The 13,744-nt window shown below is 44.0% G+C and overlaps 2 protein-coding genes across 2 annotated transcripts in view; one reads left to right on the top strand and one right to left on the bottom strand.

Annotated features, from left to right (window-relative positions):
- Positions 1-3,572, top strand: part of PEPD (peptidase D) — a 145,576-nt gene extending 142,004 nt beyond the window's left edge. Inside the window, exon 15 of the mRNA XM_010585121.1 lies at positions 2,603-3,572. Coding sequence (XP_010583423.1) covers positions 2,603-2,752 — 150 coding nt within the window. The 3' untranslated portion in view covers positions 2,753-3,572. The remainder of the gene's footprint in view (positions 1-2,602) is intronic.
- A 3,280-nt stretch (positions 3,573-6,852) lies between these two features.
- On the bottom strand, positions 6,853-13,738 carry CEBPG (CCAAT/enhancer binding protein (C/EBP), gamma). Its single transcript, XM_010585120.1, has 2 exons — positions 13,600-13,738; positions 6,853-9,018 (listed from the first exon to the last, which is right to left on the bottom strand). The coding sequence occupies exon 2, from the start codon at positions 8,909-8,911 to the stop codon at positions 8,459-8,461; it is 453 nt and encodes a 150-aa protein (XP_010583422.1). The 5' UTR covers positions 8,912-9,018; positions 13,600-13,738; the 3' UTR covers positions 6,853-8,458.
- Positions 13,739-13,744: the final 6 nt, after the last annotated feature.

Here is a 13,744-nt window from a genome sequence, read left to right as displayed (position 1 = left end):
GAAGTCTGTCTTCTCTGTTATGGCAAGCACCCATTTCAGGTGAGATTCATCCAGGCAAGAGAAATGGTTAGATCCTGCAGAAAGAGCTGGAGCTTTCCCAGGATGATGGTTGAGGCCCCATGGGAGTGGTGGGTCTGTGCGCCTCCAGCTACATCCCAAAGACCATTTGGAGTTGCTGATGGTGAGCAGGCTGGTGCAACAGTGCTGGCTCTCCTGATTGTCACAGCAATCCACAGCTGTGGATTGATTATGTGATCTAACATTTCTCCTATACGATGAGTTGCTGTGTGTGGCACTCCAAACTGATGGGTTTCCCCATCTTTCCCCATTTGGTAACTCTGAGTTCCCCAGCTTAGGTGGCTCCAGCACCCCCATGTGCTCTCCTTATTGAGGGTGTCTCGCTTCTCACCTCCACCAGGATCTCCCTTCCTGGACTCCTTAGCCAGCCCCACCTCTCTTTGTCCATTTTTTGTCAACCCTGTCTTGCCTCACTCTATCTTCCTTTCCCTGGTTCCTTTCATCACTCTAGCTCCATTTTCCAGCTCCTTCCCCATCCTGATTTTTTCTTGTGGCCTAGATAGGGTACAGCATTGACAGACACCTTGTCCCACTTGTTCTTCCCCCTCCCTCTTTGGTTTTCATCTGCTCTGCTTCTAAGTCAGTCTGTCCTCTGAAAGAGTGCCGGAGGTATTGGTGAAGGCATGAAACACTGAAGTGGAAAACACCAACAATTTTTTTTTTTTTTTTTTTTTTTTTTGCTAATCTTAGCAGTTAAGCAGCTGAATTGTGACTGATATTTCTCTGTAGCAGATACACTGGGGAATTTCTGCTCAAGCAGGTGAAGGTTTGTGAAGCCGGTGGTGCTCAGGAAGAGGCTCTCTCCGTAGGCAGTCAGCTCTAGCTTTGGCTGGCCTGCCCTCTGCTCTTGGACTTACTTTTGCACTAACATTTTTATTTTCCACATCAGTGCTGTGCCCAGCTCCATTTACACTGGTGTGCTTGCCAACATGATCCTTTGGCTTTTACCACGTCACCAGATCTGTCCCCTGGATTCTGGCACTTTTGGAGGGCTCGCCTGGTACCAGCAGGTTTTTGGCAGGGGCTGGTCCACCCAGGCAGGCTGTGCCCAGGCCCGCGACCCCACAGGACAGATGCTGGGGGCTGCTGCAAGGCAGAGGGCACAATTCACCTTTAGATGCAATGCGACCGTCTTGCTGAATCCTTGGGTTCCTTTTTGCTCAGCTGGCTAAATTCAAAGCAATGAATCAAAAAACCCACCCTGTTAAAATCTGTTCAAGTGTACAGAGTCATTCAATGTGTTGCCGATTTCCTCTTCTGCAGCAAGGCACCGGCCTTTCAGGCACACGGAGTGTAAAGAGCCTCAGGGCTTTCAAATTTACAGCTGTCCAAATCAAATGTGTGAACTCAGTGGAGTTTGTTTATTTAATTCTGCTTTATAATACACTTAACTTGATACCAAGTAAAAGAAATAATCTGGCAAAGACATCATTAAACAGTTTAATAAGGACTGGATGACTCATTTTGTTTGAACAAATGGATTATTTTGCAATCAGAAGTACAAATGTTAACCAGCTTTATTTTTAGTTGAAAATGTCAAGAGGTCAGAAACAATTAAAGCAACTGTAAGGTGGGAGTCCCCAGAGTTTGTGTTCTCTTGGATTTTACACCTTACTAAAATTGCTTTTATTGCAGCTTAGCGACTTGCTAACATTTTTCTGATAAGATAACGGGAAATGACTGTGTAGGCATATTTACTGGTAAGAAGAGATTAGAGTCAAACAGAAATGGAGCATACTTTTCATTTTAACAGAACAAGAGCTGGAAAACAGAGCTTTTTCCTTGCATGATTTGAAAGGTAGTGATTGTATTTTAAAAGGAACGTCTGACCTGCTTAGGACTTTCCTACCAGCTCAAAATTCAATGTTTTGAATATCAACTACAAGCTATTTCACGTAGCAGTTCCTTCTTTGAATGTTTATTGTATTTAGAGAAAAGAGAATGTGATGTTTAAGTGCAAAGAGCAGCTAACTGCAGCTCAGCAACAGGACCGCTTCAAGAACCAGCACTTTGGGCGTCAGGAGGCACTGCTGTTGAACCTCTCCGTAGCAAGCCATGCGCTAGCAAGGCTGGAGGCAAATTCAGGGGAAGATGTTCCTTTTGCTGCTCCTGATGTCAGGAGGTTGAGATTTATTGGCCCCATGTAAGGACACGGCATGAGCTCACCGATGCAGCATCTCGCTCAGCCTGTCCCTAGTGCACCCGAGGTAGCAGAGGCAGCACCCGAGTCACCTGCGGGGCCACCACCTCCTGCGGGGCTGCTCTGCCGGGTGTCACCATGGAGCTTGTGTGATCCCAGGAGGGTGGCAGGGTCCGGTGGCCCAGGGGGGATTGGACCCTACACAGCTCTGCGCCACGGCGCTGGTGGCGATGGGCAGTTCTGGTGCTTGCGGGATGTTGCTCTGCCTGGTGTTGATCAGCACCACGGACTGAAACACGCCCTGTGCTCTCGCTGCTGTCACTGCCTGATGTGCTTCTCATCCCCAGCTGGAATACCTTAGTAACCACGTGTTCTCTGTAACAGGTCCGGATCGAGGACGACATCGCAGTGACAGCCAGTGGAATGGAGCTGCTAACGTGCGTCCCGCGTACTGTTGAAGAAATAGAGGCTTTCATGGCAGAAGGCCAAAGCGGTGCCAAGTCATTTGACTGCCTCTCCAGCCAAAAGCAGTAAACTTCAGGATGATACTTACTGTCTCACACTAATCAGTCATCGTTCTGATTTAATGCTGCAGCATATAAAATAAAATGCATCCAATTCTTAATAGCAAGAGAGGCAGGCAGGCTATTAACTGGAATGATTCATTCATTAAAAATGAAGGTAGAAGACTTCAGCACTTGATATCCAGGTAACTCAAATGCTGTTGCTTGCAATCAGCAGTTTACGTTACCATGTGCCACTTGAGTAACCCTGCTGCATTATCAGTGGGGCTTACACTTCTGTCAAATCTCAACTCAGACATATCTTGCAATTAAATCTGAATTTTGATGATTGGCACTCTCTAAAATACCAAACGGATTATCTGAATGCTGTCAGCAATTGTAACAATCTAAGTCCTTTTTTTAAACTTCATCACAAGTACTGCACAAAACATAGAAGAAAAATCAGGTGTTCTCGGTGGACATAATGACACTTATATTTTTCTTACGGATCTTATTTCAGTGTCAATGGAGTAAGCAGAATCAAATTTTTATTAAAATTCATCCTTGGCATCACTTCCACTCACAACTTTGTCATCATTATGCTCTTCTGCTCCCGTTCCTGCTTCTTTATCTGACCTTTCTACCAATTTGTGCTCTGGAAACTTTGACCCTTCATTAGCCAGATTTTTCTGCTGTGGGTAGTGGGTATACTGACCCTTCACACACAGCCCAGTGCTTATTAGGTTTGTCCATCTATTTGTTCCTTAAAAACATAGACTGCTGTGGTGTTCGCAAGCCTTAGAAATTGCAAGAAGGGGGAATCTTTGCTGCAGGGCTCAGGGTCATTCAGCAGCATATGCTGTGCAGAATGACAGAGTTATTTTTAACTGTCCAGTGTTAGCTGGTTCAGAATTAAATCATGTAAATTTTATTTGGATACACCACAAACATATTAATAATTATCATAAAAATTATTTTCCATTCATACAGGATTTAAATTACCCAGAGAAGCCTTTCTTTACTGTAGGTGTTCATCAGCCTGCAGGAGAATAAATACGTTTCTTGCATCATAAAATAGCAGTAGTTGCTGTAACTACATAAAAATAATCTTGCTCCCTTTATGAACACATCAAAACTGTTCGGTCTTCAGGCTCTGTTGCACACTTTGGCTGCAAAGGCACTTCAGAACATCACTCTGCTGTGTCAGGGGGAACCAAAGTCACAGCAGGGTGTCAGGGCCTTTCTGGGTCTTACCACTTGCCAGATGAGGATTTTCCTACTATGAAGGGATCAGCTGACTTGATGATCTCAGCATCTCAGTTCTGTTGCTCACATCCTGGGGCTGGCACACAGGCAATGGGACCAACTGTGAGCTTCTGGGTGCCTGCAAGTGCCTGTCTTACATGGGGCGTACAACACAACATGAGCCTGGATAGTGTCAAAAACTACTAGTGTTGCTGTCTTCGTGCCCCCACCCAGGACTGGATTTAGGTCGGAAATAATTTCCTTAAAAATTGTCAAATGTGCTGCTCTACAGAGAGCTCTTTTTGCTAATTGGGCTGATCTGTGTGACGAGAACCTGTTCTTTATTCGTAACAGCTCGGTGAATATTGCTAAATAGGAAACTGCATGTTGGAGACTAAAGAAACACATTGTGAAATAATCCAGGGGACTTTGCTCCTTATGTTTAATGTAATGTCGCTTCATTAACAAATGAGCCTACTTACATTTTTTTAAAGGTTGCTCGACATTGGATTGTAAGAGGTAAGTGCAGGAGGTCTGAACTGGGAAGGGGAAGGGGCAAGGAGGGGAGGGTGTGAGATCAACAGCTTGGATGTGCAACTGGGCTGATGCTTCTTTCTGTGGTGACTGTAAGTCTCGTACCTCTGAAATGCAGTACTTATGCAGAGGGCATCAGGCTTTGCTTTGGTAGCTTTGCAGACAAGAGAACATAGAAACTACACTGGCACTGCTCTGGACTCATCTCCTCTTAAAACTCAGGAGGTTTTTTCAGTGCAAGATGGTGCTCGTGGCCTCAGCCTTGTTCCCTCCACATCCAAGTGCTTTCCTGTGGCATGCTCTGAACACACCCATGGGATCGCTCACTGCTTTGGGCACTCTGAAACCTGCTGCTACTTGGGTTCAATAGCAGCTACTATTTGAAAGTAACACTTCACAGATTTTCAAAAAAAGAGTTTGGAATTGTTTCAACTAAGCCGTAACCCCAGTCTAGTTAATAGGCCTTTCCCTGCCTGTGATTAATCTTGGCAAATATTGAGCTCTGCTGCTGTAGAACAGGTCGAGCAATCTGGCGGGCTGCAGGAGGCAGAACTGGTTCTGCTTTGACATGTACCAGCAAACAAACCCTACCACAAGTTCTGGGGGGAAAGCACTCGCTCACGTAACTGGCTTCTCTGGTGTTTTGCTTGCCCAAGACATGGATGCGTTTTGGTCTGGGATGGTGCACCATCTCCCATTTTCCTTCATAATCAGGCCCATGAACTTGGTGAATATAAATTTCATTCTTCCTTCCAGAAGTCTGTTCTGTAATTATGGTAATTTTTATCCACTTAAGCCAAAAGTGAATTAGAACTTTTTTCTAAATTAGCGGGGGCGGGGGGGGGGGGGTAAGCCTCTAAACAAAGACAAAGTGGCATTTAATACACTTAAAATGTTATTAGTGGGGGGAAAATACAGGTCATGACAAACTTTCTTTTTGACTACATTAGGATATTTTAGGTTGTTATGTTTTCCTAAATGCCTTTTCCCCTTGGTACAGACTCGAATAAAGTGGCACCAAAATAACAGAAAGAGTGTGTTATGTTGAGTAAGTTTGCATGTTTAGAAAGGTCTGAGCACTTCTGAACTGATATTTAAATTGCTTCAGCTCCCTAGGGTTGGATGCACTCTGGATTTATCTGCCACGCCAATTATGCTGCTGCAGCTACAGGGTATAGTTAAAGTGGTAGAGCCTCCTAGTGCTCATGGAGGCTAGAGTAGACCTGTTCTTTTAGTGGTACAGTGAGAAAATAGGAGTAAGGTTTCCTGGTGAAACATACAGTGCCGCAATGCTCCTTCTTGTAGTGATGGGCACTGTAGTTGTTGTTAAGAAAAACATGTCAAAAGGAAAACCTTAACTTTTATAGGCCTACACTGAAAGTTTCTTGCGTAGATATGCATTTATTCCAGCCTTTCTTTAGGAAGGAGAGAATCATCCAAGTCACCTAGGTATGGGTGTTCCCCTGTGCCTTGCAGCACAGGGGTAAGATTGAGGCATTTTGCTGTCATACAGCCTGGGCTGCTCCACCTTCGCGCAAAGAGAGGGAAAGCCTCACCTCAGCCTTTGCTCCTCAGGGGTCTGAGACAGCTATTTTGGCAGGAGGGGGCTTAGAATAATAGACTAACACCTTTCTTGCAACCTAACTCTGAGGGTAGATTTAAAATAACAATTTGTTATAATCTTGGGTCCATGGCTTCACATATTCAAGTGATGTGCTGCACACAGCCTACACGCTTCCCTAGGCAAACAAAACAAGCATGGAGACTGCTAAGCCAGAAATGTCATTGTGCAAACAAATGACTTTTCATAACTCAGTGGTTTTATTTTAAACAAGAAGGAAGTGGAATTGGAGCTGTCAGGAGTAACAGGTGAAGTCACCTTCCAGAGCATCAGAAAGAATATTACCCCCAAAGAGATTTAAGAATTTTCACCAAAATCAGAAGCAAATACCAGAGGTTTGGAGCCCCTGTTATGGTTACTAGGGGAGGACTCCACATCAGCCTGTCAAACCAACTGCAGGACAACAGGGCCACCTAGTCCCAGTTCACAGAGCAGACAGCGAGGGAAGAGATTAGCTCCTACCTTTTGCATCAGAGTAGGTGCACAGTTAACAAATGAGATGCTTTCAGGTCATCTTTTTCCCTTGTAGTTTTTGGTGTTCTGTTCCTTCCCCTTAAATCAGGAAATAAGCCAAAACTGTAATGAGTTTCTGATTCTTTCCATTGAGTAAAAACCTGAGCAGAAGACAGGAATGGAGATTGTTGCACTGATTTCTCAAAGACAGCTGCTTGTGGTGGGCACCTCTACATTTGAGGGAAATAGAAAAGAGACAGGAAAAATGAGGCCAGCACTAGAAGCAAAAGGTTTTTATTAGCTTCTGATATTTCAACCCTACCTACTTAAGCTGCAGCTAGAACCAAAAACCGTATCTTTGTAAAAAGACTACCAGAATCCAAAACAATCCATGAAAGTTTTTCACGTGTATTAAAAGTTTAAATTCAAAAAGAACTCTTTAAGGTTTCATTTTCTAACAGCATCTTCATAGAGATAATATCCAAGTTCTCTTCCTAAGTACAGATACAAGGCAAACAAGCATCCTACAAAATAATCTATGGAAAAAAGTAGTTTAGGAGGGAAATCAAGACAAGTGTAATAATCCACTAGCCAGACACACAGGTTAAATGTAACACAACCATACCATCAATGAAATATTTAAAAATGAAAATAAATTAAGGTTACATCAAAGTTCCTGCTTTACTTTTATTGTTTAAATCCTCAGTATAGTACATACCGCTGCGTAATGGATCATGGCAAAGACTTAGCACTAGCATTAAAAAAGTTGCTATAGAAAAACTTTTATGAAAATAAAATAAGACTGAGGATACTCCTTCACACAACTGTATGATGACTATAGAAATTTCACTGAATCAGTTATTCAAACTAGGGCCATTTGTCCTTAAAAGAGCTGTGAACTTCTGTAAGATCTGGGCTGCAAATCTGAACAGCCATGAAAATGGAGATAAAAGTCAACGAGCAGTGATCCATACATTCTGGCTGAACAGATGCCATCTTACCCCTTTCATTGCTTAGCCAAGCTGCACATCTTGTTCTCCCCAATACCTGCACCCCAGCAAGAATGCAATTTTGCAGAGCACATTTTTTTTGGTAGCATTTTGACATTTTCTGAAAACCAAAATCTTGTTCTCATAAGGCCCCAGTCACTATGTGAACACAGGCTTAAAAGGCTTTGTCAGTGTGCTGCTTTACCTCTTGTACATGGTGCTTCAGACTCATTTGGAAGCCAACTACCATATCATCATAGTATATTGCTATTTTTCTAGAAAACATCAGTAAGCATCCCAGCTCACTATTACTACGCCCTCCTTATTAACTGTTAACTGGACAGTAAAGACCTAAGTGGTGCTTTATAGGACTTGCTCTACAGATTTAAAGTAGTCCACCAAACAGGAAAGCAAACACCCTCCATGGCCTTTGCAGTTTTGTAATATGTAACAGAGCAAACGAAGGACTTAAATACACTAAAAGGTATTTAAAAGACATTTTATCCAATTACAAGTTTCTGATACTACAGTAAACCATCCTGCTGGATCCCTCCCATTATGCAAACTGTAAGAAGGTAAGTGAACATTCCTGTGAAAATGCTATTTCCCTAATACTGAGCTCCTTGTTGACTATGAATTTAGGTCTGCATTTATTAGATAAATCTTTTAGAGGAGAAAAATATTTAAAACAAATACCCTAATCAGTTTCTGGTTTAATTGTATCAAATCTTCAGTGTTAAACCTAAAAAGAAGAAAATCTCCACAAAATGATGGTTAAAAGAAGAAAATCTTGACAAAATGATGGTTAAAAGAACAGTGTTTTTGCTTGGTTACTGCATGGGCGTTGCAGACAAGCTGCACCTCCAGAGTTCATTTCGTAAGGTTGCAACAATGTCTACTGTCCATTGTTTTCTGGATTTGTTGTGGTGGTTTCAGTGCCAACAGGTTGCACATTGTCTGCAAGATTGTGTGCGTGCTCAAGGAACAGGTCTTTCAGTACGCTCAGCTCCTTGGTCAGGAGCTTAATTTTTGCCTCTAAACGTTCATTTTCTTCTTTGAGCTGGTTGACCCTTTGCAGCGTGTCTTGTGCTTTCTGCTTGCTTTTTAACCGGCTCTTTTTCACTGCCATGTTGTTTCGCTCTCTGCGCTGACGATACTCATCGCTGTTTCTATCCACAAAGGAATTTTTCTTTCCCTGTTTGCTCGGAGGCACAGCTTTGCCTCCGCCACCAGGACTAACGGGCACCAGCTGGGGAACCTGCTGCAAACCACTCGTGTGTGCTTGGGTGTGAATCACGCTTACTCCGTTCGCATCTGTAGCGGTGTTCTGTTGGGATGTCTTGCTCATTTGGACAGGCTCTTCTTGGACACAACAGAATTTATTAGGAGACTGAAAACTGTTGTGTTTCTAGGTGTTTCCAACAGGTCTTCACATGGATTAAGGGCAAGGTGAACCTAGCAGGGAAAAAAAATGCTATTAAAGGTGCTAGCTTTAGCTACAATCTTACACATCACTGACTTTAGCATAAGGTACTGATGGTACATCTGGCAGTAACACATCACAACTGTGCTGGAAGTGGACAGGCTGCCAACTACATTTCAGAAGCCTCTCGAACGTATTTGGATTGGAAGGGATTGTTACTGGGTCATCTAGTCAAGCTGTTTGCATTGTTCACTGGCTTTACTCAGTTATTCCAAAGCCATCCCTGATGGATGGGTGTCTAGCCTAGCCTCGAATATCTCCAGTTTCACAACCTCTGTCTTGGCAACAGGTTCCACTGTCTAACTTTTCCTCTAGTTATATAATTTTCTTAATTTTCAGACTGGAGTTTTCCTTCTGCAGCTTAAACCTATTAACAGCCTGACTCTTGACCAACAGGAGTACTTGATCCTTGTCCTCTTCAGACCATCCCTCTGGGTGTACGCACAGACAAATTACTCCCTGGTCTCTTTTCTCTGGAGTGAGGGTGCTTAGACTGTCCACCCTTCCTTGATCATCTTACAGCACTTGAAGGTGATGTCCAAACTGATGACTGTTTTAAGGTCTCACTAGTACCGAGTGGAAAAAAAAAAATCTATGGAAAAAGGTAGTGTGCTCTGAAGGCTGCGACTGAGTGACATTAAAGGAACCCCTTCAACCACAAGCAAGGTAAGACAAGCTAAGCCTGTGACAGTACTGTAAGGAGCAGGTGGGACAGGAACACAGGGTGATGGCAATGTGAGAATCACTACCCGGCAAAGACAGGGGAGTGTTGCCACCCATAGGAAGACAGCAGCCACAGCTGACTTGTCCGCAAAATACGTTCCCCTGCTGTAGCTCCTGCACTGGTCATTGTTCACTCTCCTTTCCAGCCCACAAACAAGCAGGACACCCTCTCACCTGACTCACGTTGCCCTGCTGCTGAGGTCAGCCTGCTCCTGACCCTACTGGTGGCACAAGGAGGACTCCACCACAGCTGCTGCAGGCACACAGCCCCAGCAAGGCTAACAGCTGCTCCCCTTCTCGTCCCATCTCATGGGATGACCTCCTAAACGTCTGGGAGAGAAGTTTGGGAGAGAAGAGGGGAAGGGCAACAGGGTTGTTTTAAGTGCCTGAAACGCCTACCTACGGCTCCAATGAAAAGTACTCAGTGATCAGTCAAGCGAGTGTTTTTTTCTTGTCATGTTAAAGAAAAGTATCTAACTGGCATAAAACAATCCTACTCCAAGACCAGATTGCATTGCATGCATACATGCAGTATCACACAACTAGTGTTCAACATCCTCCTTGCCCATCCTCAAGGGAACCTGCTGGGAAAGCAAGTAGCTGAAGTTAGCGGTGGGCAAGGCTAACCACCCAGTATCGGCAGTGTCCCACCCAGGGATTACGTCTTGCATCAGTAACAGCACAAGAGATGGATGACTGTACTCCTGTGTCTAGCTGATGAATGGATGTGGTGAGATGTTTGTAAATGAGCTGCTGTGTGTCACTGGTCGTTCTAAACTCACGGGTTCATCAGCTGTTTACTGTTCTTGTGTGCTGGTTTTTCTCAGCAGTCTGAGTTGCTGTTTTACCTTCTGCTGGGGTATCATTAAAAAGGTTACAATTCTACTGTCTAGATCAATAGCAAATTTTCTTCCATAATGAGGGAGCCAGAACAGAGTGTGGTTCAGTAAAATTCATGGAAAAGCCTAGTAAGTTTGGCTCGAATGTTATTCAAAATTAACATTCTCTGTCACTGAGAAGTCATCTCACTTAAAACAAGTGAAGATGTGAGTACACCCACACCCCTCCTATCAAGAAATCTTTTCATTTTCATATTTCAGGGCAGAAAGAAACCATCAACTCTTTTTGAAATCTGTACAGCTAAATCTATATACATATATGCCTAACCTTTGTATTTAGTATTCTCCCGATTTTAACTCTTAAAGCAACTTTTGCAAACCACATTTAAGTCTTAGATTCTGACTGAATAAGCAATTTGGTTCAGCAGTTAAACTGCATATACAGCTAACAAGATGTCGCTGTGCACAAATGCCAGACTGGCAGGGCCAGTTGTAATAGCTGTGCACGTATGATTGCACTGACATTTTTAGTCAAGATGCAAGTGTATGCGCCTCTTGGAGCATATACTGGCTTTGTCTCAGCTTTATTTTTAAATACAGGATTTCTGTAGCTCTCAAAGACTATATAGCTCTGTTTGTTAGATCGCCTCCGACAACTGATTTTTTCCACTGATTTTTGGCATCTTTTCAAAGTCAGACAGAATGCTTTCCTGTCCCCTCTATTTCAACATATTACAGTGCTTGCTAACTTCATCTGGACATCCCAGTTAAGTAACCCATACCATTTTCACGATCTGCTTTTTGTGCTTCATGAGGTACTACAGAGGAAGGGGTGGCTCCTGCCCCTGAAGGCAGCCCACCCGACCTGTAACACATTTCTTCACATCACCAGGTTCCATGTGCTATTTCTCTCCATGCTATCGAACCTATTTAATATTGCTTTAACATTCCCTTCAGATCTCTATCAAATTCCCCCATAATTCAAAGGAAAAATTGTTCCATTAAACCCCATTTTAATGGAATATTTTAGTTGGGCAGTACATGGATATCAGCAAAGATGAACCAGTGTCACACCTCTCGAGCAAGAACAAGTCTTCCTCAATTCCTTCCCACTGGAAACGATCCATTTTGTATCAAATAACTATTTCTTGAGTGAGTCACACTCTTACCTGGCCTGATGATCTGAACCCTTACGTGGGAGAAATGACACCTGAATTTCTGTCCTGCTCCAACTAATTTATTATGCAAAGCAAGTAGCACTAACTGTCCTGTATCACAGATAACCCAGGAGTGGTAATTGTTGAGGCTTGAAACTGATTTTCCCCCCTAGTTATTTGGAGGCTGGATCCCTATTACCAATTGTTAGTTCTTCAACAGAACAACGAGAGGGAAGGATATCCTGGATAGCAACAGGTGCCCTGGGGCATCCTTCAGGGAATACTGCAAGGAGATTTAAAGGCAGCAGCTATGAGACATACGGAAGGGGGTCTCAAGAAGGGTGAGGTAAAGGACACAGTAATCGGGAAAGGCCACAAGGGTGGGGAGGTAGATGGGTCTCAGAGTTCGTTTCTCAGACACTGTGCCACACAAACACAACGGCTCCTCTCCACAAACAGGTTGGTTTCCTGTGAATGGATGATATCCCCGGCACAGCAGGAGGCAGCTCCTCGGAGAGCCAGCCGAGTTTCTGAGCATCTTGTTCCCATAAAGCTGCTCATTAGCCCTAGGCTGGTTCCACCCAGCACATGGTAGTGTTTCCAGTGGCCAGTTAGAACTGCCCTGTTCTCTCCTTGGGCCACCAACTGACCACCCACTACAGCATAATAGCTGGTAACTCAGAGGTGTCTTCTCAGGCAGAGAGATGTCTCTTACTGTCTGACAGCACTCCTCAGGGACCACAAAGACTCCCAAGCAAATCAAGGCCTTTATTATCTTTGCTTTCACCAAAAAAAAAAAAAATTCAAAAAATTAAACCTCCAAATGTTTGTTTTGGGGGAAAAAAAAAAGTGTTTTAATTTGCTAATTAAATCAGTATTTTTTTTACTTAGCAGCAAAAAAAACAAAGCGCTTCTCTCTGCTCCTTTTCTGAGATGTGACTGTGTTGATTCTAATCATTAGTCAAGATGACTTTATTGCACAAATTCACTCAGCTATCTTGTCTAATGCAAAATCGGTCCCAATCTGAGCAGCAATGGGTGGCCTCCCTGCTCTTTGACTTCAGTAGCAATACCCCAGTCGGATCTGACCCTAAATCCAGATGAGCCTGTACAAAGCATGACAGCACAGAACTCCAGGCATACGTTTGCTGAACACTGGGAGGGCCCGCTCCTGCGTGGTTTTCTGCACACTCTCACAGGCAAGTTAGCAAGAGCTGATGGTAACTCTCACATACCGAAGGCTCGGCAACCACTTTTGTGAGACTAGGTAGCTCAAACCTATCATCAGTTGCCACAGCTGACAACATCACTTTCCCGTCTTTTTCTCAGAATCCCCAATTTTTCCATACACCTTACAAGAAAAACGCACTCCAACATCTTCATAAATGGACTCCAACATCCTTAAAAAAATGTGCTCCTAACATCTAAAGTACGTATTTTAATTGCAGGCTAGCAGCGTTGACGACAGAACTGCAAACAATCCCAGATGCCAGGAGGCAAGAGGTATCAATTTGACTCTGTCTTTCGAATTATAATGAAGGTAGCTACTTCTAAAGATGAACTAATTCCTTAAATCCAGAAGTTATTCAAATTAAGAATTTTTATACTTTCTGAAGAGGCGCTACAAGCAGCATGGCACGGTTACTGAGGGGAGTATTGAGTTGTCCTAATGACTGCTATTTCCCACCAGATGTCAGAGCTAAGACCAACATCGAGCTTTCTGCGACAGACCCGTTTTGAAAGTTGCGTCTGGAGCTGTAAAAATCTGTCGGGAACCAGAAAAGATTTGCCAAGACATTCAAAACTCCGCTGAGAAGCTACAAAAGAAGAATGCCGCCTGTTAGAGCACGGCATTTTGTCGCGGTTGGGGGCAGCTCCCGGGACCCCCGCGGCCCGGCGCGCTCCCGGGAGCGGGCGAACGGCGCCGGCGGGGCCCCAAGCCCGGCGCGGGGACCTCTCCCTCGGCCGGGCGCCCTCCT

Source organism: Haliaeetus leucocephalus, unplaced genomic scaffold, assembly GCF_000737465.1.
Source record: "Haliaeetus leucocephalus isolate CR32 unplaced genomic scaffold, Haliaeetus_leucocephalus-4.0 Scaffold92, whole genome shotgun sequence".
NCBI lineage: Eukaryota > Metazoa > Chordata > Aves > Accipitriformes > Accipitridae > Haliaeetus > Haliaeetus leucocephalus.
Note: the sequence above shows the minus strand (reverse complement) of the source record. Positions and strands in the feature narration are given on the sequence as shown.